Source organism: Micropterus salmoides, unplaced genomic scaffold, assembly GCF_014851395.1.
Source record: "Micropterus salmoides isolate LMB-PRFRI ecotype aquatic unplaced genomic scaffold, ASM1485139v1 Ms_hic_scaffold_5, whole genome shotgun sequence".
Lineage (NCBI taxonomy): Eukaryota > Metazoa > Chordata > Actinopteri > Centrarchiformes > Centrarchidae > Micropterus > Micropterus salmoides.
Window position 1 is genome coordinate 33,702,767 of NW_024044237.1, and position 9,136 is coordinate 33,711,902.

The 9,136-nt window shown below is 37.8% G+C and overlaps 1 protein-coding gene across 1 annotated transcript; it reads left to right on the plus strand.

Moving 5' to 3' along the window:
• Nucleotides 1-880: 880 nt before the first annotated feature.
• Nucleotides 881-8,791, plus strand: gm2a (GM2 ganglioside activator). The gene is made up of 4 exons (XM_038699334.1): nt 881-1,131; nt 2,086-2,256; nt 4,826-5,008; nt 6,339-8,791. The coding sequence occupies exons 1-4, from the start codon at nt 1,027-1,029 to the stop codon at nt 6,492-6,494; spliced, it is 615 nt and encodes a 204-aa protein (XP_038555262.1). The 5' UTR covers nt 881-1,026; the 3' UTR covers nt 6,495-8,791.
• The last annotated feature ends 345 nt before the right edge of the window (nt 8,792-9,136 follow it).

Sequence of the window (9,136 nt, forward strand, 5' to 3'; positions counted from 1 at the left end):
GCTTCAGATTAGAAACATTGATATTAATTTATTTTGTTTTACTTTCAGAGGCACATAGTGACGTAGTCTACTTCACATCTACCTTTTTAAGAAGAGGGAAACGATCATAGGCCTAGTGCTGGTACCTGTTTACTCAACTAAACTGTGAGTAAAGTTTGATTTTGTTTTTGATCATGTGTATGACATTTACCAAAAATACACACAGTGAAAATATCAACCCCAAAAATACTAGCAAATAAATGAAATAGGCCTACTCAAATAAATAGAATACAGCCTATATAGCCTATATATAAGTAGGAGTATATATATATATAAGTATGGATGAATGATAAAAGATATAATATGAAATATGTTAGCTAATAATCAAATCCTGAATTTACTACTATTACTGGTAACTCTTCTTCTTTTCTTTTAAAATCCAGTTGAGTGTTCGGGTACATTTCATACAAAAATACAAGGGACATTACTTCATTGTCCTACGTTTAGTTTATTCTTTATTATTCATAATGATTGGTTTCATATATTTCATACTTTAGCCTAACTTACTTTAGGCTGTTTTTTTTTATTTTAGAGCTGTTATGAAGACTTTTATCAGGTATTTCCCTGCTCTGCATTGTTCAATAAAGTTTTATCAATGGGATCAATGGTGTGTGTGTGCGTGTGCGTGTGTGCGCGCGTGTGTGTGTGTGCGCGCGCGCGCGTGTGTGTATGCGTGTGTGTGTGTGTGTGTGTGCGTGTGTGTGCATGTGCGTGTGTGTGTGTGCATGTGCGTGTGTGTGTGTGCGCGTGTGCGTGTGTGTGTGTGCGCGTGTGTGCACGTGCGTGTGTGTAGGTCACATGACTCGGCGGTCATGTGACAGACTAGGTGCGGTAGTAAACACGGAAGTAGCTGCAGCACCGCAGACGCGGCTGTGGCTTCAGTGTTTCCTCAGTTGTGTTTCGTCTGTCGGTTTAACGGCGCACATTCGCCGTCGCGGATCGTGTCTCCTCCGTTTTGTGTCGGTATCTGCGCTCAGAGGCGACAGGATGGATAAAATGTCAACTCTGACGGTGACTCTGAGCCTGGTTGTAGTTCTTATAACTCAGGTGAACTGCAGCCCCTCCAAACTGAAGAGAGTCACAAAGGCACAGGTGAGACCGTCGGTACTTCTGCGTTATAATGTACCACTATAATCAGTTCAGGCCGTAATGTGTGCTTTTAAACATGCACAACACCCTTTAATCTTTTAATTATAAGCAATATTTAAAGAAAAATATTTAAATTCTGTCTTGAATTTTAAAGTCTGACCAAATAAAACAACAACCCCAAAACAAGATAACTCAAGATCCAATCATTAGCTTTTTCTTGCGCTTTGTCTAGTCTGTTGTTATTTTATTATTGATCTATTATTAATTCCATCCACTGAAGAAGACCGTGAGATGTGGTTGAAAGCTCCGGATAAAGCTAGTTAGTGGCTCTTCAGCTAAGTCTCTCTTTTTTTTTGCCAAGATAATTAAGTCATTTAACAATCAAACACATAAAAACATCTGTGGTCAAATGTGAGGGCTTTGAATTTTTTTTTAAGAAATCACGTTGCACATATTTTTCAATATTTTGTGACATTAGTTGATAAATATACATACTTTATTTGCAGCCTCTGGTTTTCATTTGTTTAACATGGTATGAGCGTCTATGTGCACTTGCTTTGGGTCATGTGATAACCTTTTATTTAGTGTATTGCTCTTTACAGACATAAGAATTATATCTACAAAAAGAGAAAATTCACGAAGTCTTCAACGTTCGCATATAAAACACATGATTAAAACTTCACAAGAAAAAATAGTTAAAACATGTTTTAAAAAGTCTAATTAAAAGCAAATGTATTAATTTATGTTGTTTAAGGACTTTTAAACTCCCGTCTCTTTATTGTGGTGACTGCAAAGACACATACTGTGTTAAAAACAACTGCGATGGGACTCAGGTTTCAGGTTGATTTTATGAGAATATATGTAAATGAACTAAAACCTGTGTGGAAAGCTGGGATAAAAAACCCCGCTGGTTTGTGTTGACTGATTCTACACGTTAACCCTTTGTGTTGTGGACAGATTTTGGGTTTTGACTGGAAAAACTGTGGGAAGCCAGATGCTCCAGCTGTACTGAAGACTCTGACCGTGTCTCCAGATCCGATCTCCATCCCCGGAGACCTGCGAGCCTCAGCCTCTGGATCCACATCTGTAGAGCTGAGCTCTCCCCCTGGCTGTGAGTACACTGAGGCTGTCCTTATAAACAGTACAAAAATATGATCTCAACCAAGTCTGTTGTTGCTTTTCTTTATGTTGGGACACCTGTGCATTACTGTTTTGTCAAACAGATTCCTTAGTCTCTAAATAAAGCAAGATTAAAAGGCAGAAATCTCAGCAGCTGGTGAAGTAATCATTAAGTCTCTGTTATTCCGACCTTGCAGATAAGTGTGTTTGAGCCATAAGACCATTGATACAGTATTACTCAACACTAGCTTAATTGTCTTGTTTAACTGGTTCTCGGCTGTTTTGTGAAGGACAAACGGGCGTGTCTGGATCTGCTGCCGATCCTGTGAGCTTCATGTGGGCAGATCAGTGCCGTGCGCTGACATAGAATTTCACTGTTTCAGGCTCTTTCTTTGGATTTACTATCAAAGGAAACTGAGAGGCTAAGAAACAGTTCAGAACTCCATAAGAAAAAGCAAACATTTAGAAATTAAAGTCTTGAAAAAGTAGTTAAATGCCCAAAATACTGGTATCTAAAATGAGTACAGTTAATAGCGTGCTTTATGTTTTTAATTCAGTTTCCGAAGTTCATAAATGTTGTGGGGTTTTATGGTGCACAGTTTGTTTTTTCTATTGAGAGAAAAAAAACTGTCCCCTGATAGTGTTTCTTTCATTTTCTCATTTCATTCATTCATTTTCTACTCTAATGCCATCAAAACTTTTTCTAATTTCACCTTAAAGCTTGTGATCAGATTCTTCTCCCCCAGCGATGACTGCAGGTCTTGTTTGTTTATCTCAGGATCCAGCAGAAGTAGGTTTAGGAGCCAGTTTTGGCTGTAAAGCAATGACTCATGACTAGTTTAATACATAAACTATACTATTAGTAAACTAAAAAACTCCCTCCAAACATTGTAATCCTCTGAGCCTCTGAATCGCAAAGCCTTCTTACTGATTTAGTTCTTCTGTTAAATAAATGTACAGGCGCTGCGATGAATGAACAAGAATGAGGATTCATATCTAAATTGTTTGATTACCGTGTTTTGCAGGACATTCCACAAGTTAGTTAAGTAAAAAAATGTGTCTGATACTGTAGAGATCACTGTGATGCTCCCACCAGCAGAGTAAACAAACCGCACTGTGCCAAAACTGATCACATGGACTCTCACAAAAGGTCTGATAACTGCAGCGTGAGTCACTGTGATAAAGTGTTTTACTGACTGTCGAATGTGTTCACAAGCAAAACCTGGGTTAAAAATATTTAGTACGTTTTTTTCATTCAGCCTTTTCAGTTCTGGACTATAATTAATAAACTACATACATCGTATTTGCAGTATTTGGACTGTACTCAGCAAAGCAGATGGTCTGCTGAACCTTGTTTTTCATGCAGCAGCGAGAAAGAAAAATGGTTGTGTGGTTTTCTCATGTTGCCTGTGGCTTCATCTACTTTAATGTAAACCGCATTAAGTTTCCTTAGTGTGATGTTCTGTATAAATATAATTGCCATAAGCAGTATTTTCACAAATTAACAGAGCAAAACAACCTCACTATTATAAAGGTACAAACTATAGACGGAGCTGATACAGATTCACTGGTGAAAGACAAACTTTACCAGGGTTTAAATGTCATTCAGTTGAGATGGAAAGTTTCTTGCCTCCTGTTGACATACATTGCAAGGTTACATTAAGTTACTCATTGTCATGACCGAGTGATAATAAGGTTATCACTTCTCTTGCTGCTGCAGTTACCAGAGAGTAAGGTCTCTTTGTCTCATGTGACTTCCTCAAAGCTCAACTCGGCACTTCCTCTTTGTACTTTTTCATCTCTTTCAGTTGTCTCTTTCACTCTTTACACAGTCTTGTTGTTCCTCTCTTTTTGTTTTTGTTTTACTTTTGTATGTTTATTATCCGTCCATGTTGAGCTTACATCTTTTAAATTCTAAGGTGATATTAGAGATTGACACCTTTTTTTTTTTTTTTTTTTTTTTTTTTTTTTTTGTGGCTCCATAAATTAGATTACATTTACTTAGCTGACACTTTCGTCAAAAGCTGCTTACCAATGCATTTCAACCATGCTGACATAACCTAAAAATTGCAAGAATCACGCAAAACCTCAAGTCTGCTCCTTCAAGTGCTACATTTAGGAACATTAAGAGATGGAGAAAGAGTTTCCTTTTTAATTTTTTTGGCAGTCTTGCAGATGAGTTCTCAGTCCGCGATGAAATATGTGCAGAGTTTCTGTGGAGCCAGGACCAGAAATAGGCCTGATTTTGTAGCGCGGTGGCTGAGCCCCCCTCGTACTGAGGGAGTAGCAAGCTGATTGGCTGAAGCAGTGTGTAGTGGACGGGCTGGGGTGTATGGTTTGACCAGGTCCTGGATGTGGGATGGGCCTAGATCACATGTAACGCTGTGTATAATCTTGTTTTTTAATTTGACTATTATTTACAGATATTTCCAACCTAATATTTAAGGAACTGTTCAGTGTTTATGTTTTTAGCAAGATCATTTTTAACTTGACGATGAGAAGTTGTTTTTTTTCTTCCACGCTGTCCACAAGACCCTCACGTTTTGTCATCTCCTCCTCCCTTTTCACTCCTGATCAGCTGAATGTGACCCTGGAGAAGGAGGTGGCAGGTTTCTGGGTGAAGGTCCCCTGTCTGGAGGAGATGGGCAGTTGTCACTATCAGGATGCATGTGATATTCTGAACCAGCTGATCCCTCCGGGTCAGGACTGTCCTGAACCGCTACACACCTACGGGCTGCCCTGCCACTGCCCCTTCCAAGCTGTGAGTCTTTTCATAACACACAAAACTGTCTGTTCACCTGCTTCTCAACAGTGATTACAGAAACTGTGTGATCACCCGTGTTTTATCAAGGGAAACAGACTTTAGCACACCAGAGACACATTTTCACTGCACCATCCACACACAGCGTCAAGGCAAAAGAATGAAACAGAGTGATAAACTGTAAAGCACTCTGTTATATCCCCTGCCAAGGCAGCACAATCCCCTCCAACGCATATGATAATAGAAAATGTTGCATTAATGTGTGCATTAAATTACACAGCAATAAACACTGGTTGCAAAATGGCTGACAGCTACCATGGCATTTGGATAATGTCTAAATCATTTCTGAAAACTCTGTTAAATCTGAAGTTAGTCAGAGAGAGTAAGTATATCAAAATGTTTTCTGAAGTTACAGTTTGTGTACTGGACACAGACAGACAAAGAAGAACTTGGCGACCAGTTATGGGGAAATGGTACAAAATATCTACTTTTATTAAACATTATTGCAAATGGAAATATCGGAGTTTCATTTTAGACACGAAAGTATAATCACTGTGAAACCACAGACGTCTGAAATCGCAACAGTATTTTCTATGTTTTTGTTATAGAGCGCCCCAAAATTTCCCTTTAAATTTCCCCCAAATTTGTGATTTTGAAGAAAAAACTCCCGCATTCCAAAGTAGTAGAAGTAATAATAATAATAATAATAATAATTTATAATAATTTCAGGAGGCAGTGAGGCAAATACACAACGTGAAATGGAATAAAATATAATAATATAGGATAAAAAAAATAATAATAATCCAACACTGTGCTAGCATTAATAAAAACCTTTTTTAAAAGATACGTTTTGAGAAATGCTTTAAAAGATGTCACTAATTCTGCAAATGTCCCATAATAACAAATTACATCAGTGCTTTGAAACAAAACCAACAAATACATCTTAAGAGGTGCTCCAGACATTTAATATTACACTTCCTTAAATTTGGGGGTCTCACATGAGACCGACTTAAAAAATAATAATAATAAAAGTTGAAACTAAAGCAGCAGAGGCCAAGATATGACTTCGACTTGCTTGAATGGATCAAGCTTCAAAATCGCTCAGTCCTACATTTCCCATAAAGCAACTTGAATCTTCCCTCCCTGCCACATATATTACACTCTTTTTTTTCTGTAATTACACTTAACACATTGTACCATATCAGCATTGTTATAATTGTCATAAACTGTAGTTAATGTACACATTTGCGGGAGCCACATATCCTTCCCAGACTACCCAGAACGCCTCTGATCTTTGCTGTCTTTCCTTTCCTGCTCTCTGTCCCCTCAGGGCTCGTACTCTCTGCCTCAGTCGGACTTCTACCTGCCCCACATGGATCTGCCCTCCTGGCTGACTAACGGTAACTACCGTGTGGAGGGCGTCCTGGGCAGCCAGGACCAAGAGCTGGGCTGCCTCAAAATCGCTCTCTCCCTTCACTCCAACTAAAGCAACACCACAACCAGTCAGGAGCTTTCAGGTTTTTCTTGACTTGCACATTAAAATGATTGAAAATTGGGAAACGATGACATCAGATGACGACGAGAAAATCAAGATGGAAAAGACGGTTGGTTCTATTGTAGTCATCTTTTAGCTTACTACATTTCTGCTGCACAGGTTTTTCAATTTGAGAAAAATTTGGAGAAAAAAACCCCGAATCTAAATAATAGTACAAGATCTTAACGTCTTCTGTCTCTGTACAGAGACACAAACATGTTGGTGTTTACTGAAACATAGAGGTACTTTGTCCGGCAGTGAAGCCTTTCCTTGTTCATTAAGATCCATCAAGCAGCAGTTATCTCATTCTTTATGCACAGAAACTGCTTCACTTTACCTGCTGCAGCCAAGTGAACACGAAACATTTCCTCTGCTTTGTACGGCTCGGCTTGACTCGAGTGGTACCACATCCTTTTTTAAATTTGGTTTTCCACTGCAGCCGTTACCCTCTCAATGTAGGCACGATTCTTGAAAGCGTGAAACTGCCATGACAAACGCAGGAACTCTCGCTGGATGTACATATTTTTAAGTCATGATCAACCTACATTTTCTTCTTTATTTCAATTCTTATATTTCAGACTGTATAGTACAATTTGTTCTACTGTATGCAACTTGAGTTGCAGGAGTTTTTAGAGTGTATTATGAATTAATTTAAAATTTGAAAGAAAAAAAAAACTAGAATAAGCTAAAGCTCTGTGGGATCTGATCCTTTTACCAGCAGCATGTCGCTCATTTATTAGCAAACGTTAGGGAACAGTTTCTCACTGTGTCTATTAACAGTGAATGCTGCTGATGTGTGTGTCTTTTGCACAGGGAAATGTTGTAATTTCATTTTCACACCAGCAACATTTAAAACCTTTATTCATTCTGTGAAAACGGACAGAGAGCAGTTTCAGATCCACTCTGTTTTACTGTCAGTCTCAGCAGCTCCCAGTTGTGAGCTTGTTTCTGTTGTCCGCAAAGAGCGAGAACAAAGGGGCAGAACTGCTGACATTCAGGGAAGTGAAATAAAGGTACGGGAACCTGCTGGACTCAAAATTCATAATGCCAATCTAAGCTAACCAAACGGAGCTAAAACTAGATTTAAACTGATAGATGTTGCTAAAAAATAAAACCTAAATTAAACAGAAAACAGAAACATTCGATAGGTCAGAAAACTAAAAAGAAAGATTCATTGCGTGAAAGGGAGGAGAGTTGTTCAGATGTAGAGATCTGAAGTTTTTTTTCAGTCCGTGCACAAATGCAGGCACAAAGAAGCCAAAGAGCAAAAAGGAATGAAAGACTGGCAGCTCTTCAGAATTGCAGCACGTTCAATTAATGTGTGTACTAATTAAACATATTAAAAAGGTATTTTTACTTTGGGCGGTCAGTTTTCAGTAGAGGGACAGCTTATCAAGCCCAAAGCCTCGCTGCTGAGCTGCATTTAGGTCCATCCTGCTGATGTCTTTAGATCACTGAAACATCTTTTGCTCTCACATTTTGTTGGAAACATCTCGACATCTCTGTTCATCCACAATCACACCCATTGTCTCAGTATTTCAGATTATTGGGCCAATTATACTAATAAACCTAACGAAGCTCCAAACATCAAAGAAACTTTTAATTTAAAGTCTGACACAGCTGATGTCAGACTTTAAATTAAAAGTTTGTTTATTTTTGATCATTTGGTTGTAAAAAAACAAATATAGCATCTGCTAACAGTTCTGTCTGTTTTTGTGTGATGAAATGCTCATTTCAAAATGTTTTGAAGTAATAATGTCCTGCAAACATTCTCATGTGCTTTTTTCCTCGGTGTTACTGACACTGATTTGTTTAAAAAAATATTGATTGACTTTTTTTGACTTTTAAAAACATGTTTTAGGTTATTGAGTAGAAGCTATGCTGGGAATTAAATCACACTCATGTAGTTCTGATGGTAGCCAATGTATGAGATGTTATTTTAGATTTGATCTTATTTGATTTTGTTTATTTTAGCTTTTTCTTTTTACTAAGTGCCTGATTAGCTCTTTAGGAGGAATTACTGTATTTTAAGAAACTGCAGTGAAACAAACAGGAGATGAAAAGAAATCATATTGCACACATAGATAACTGATATGCGACAGCTGAGTAAACTATGATTACAGTTTGACTAAATGTTTAATTTGTTTTCTACAGTGTTGGTTAAAATAATGACAGATGATGAGATCAGTGTCATGCTTGTGATTATGTCCACACAGTGTACAGTTTAATAAACTTTAATACATTTTGTATTTTTTTCATGCAAAGAGTTTTCAATCAAAACAATTAATTGTTTGAAAAATTAATATTCAAATTTAATTTAAATCACTTAATTTAAATTAAGTGTAAAAAAAGACAGATGAAATCACACACATAAGTGAAAACAGTATTAGATTTGTTTGTTTTGGGGTTAAAGTGCTGACCTTCATGCATATTGTGTCCCCATATTTTAGGAAAATGCAGCGGGACAATGATCCTAATTATAACAACAGCAGCCAAATGTTGACTGGCTGCGTCGGTCACCTGACATCCTCCTAGTGCTCCAATGACGACTCCTCCCTCAACTGCAACCAATACTAGCCACTTGTGTACTATTC

Excerpts from the sequence above, each read along its gene's own strand:
- gm2a (XM_038699334.1), top strand. The coding sequence starts at position 1,027 with ATGGATAAAATGTCAACTCTGACGGTGACTCTGAGCCTGGTTGTAGTT. Across the intron at positions 1,132-2,085 it reads AGAGAGTCACAAAGGCACAG|ATTTTGGGTTTTGACTGGAA; the intron begins GTGAGACCGTCG and ends TGTTGTGGACAG. Across the intron at positions 5,009-6,338 it reads GCCACTGCCCCTTCCAAGCT|GGCTCGTACTCTCTGCCTCA; the intron begins GTGAGTCTTTTC and ends CTGTCCCCTCAG.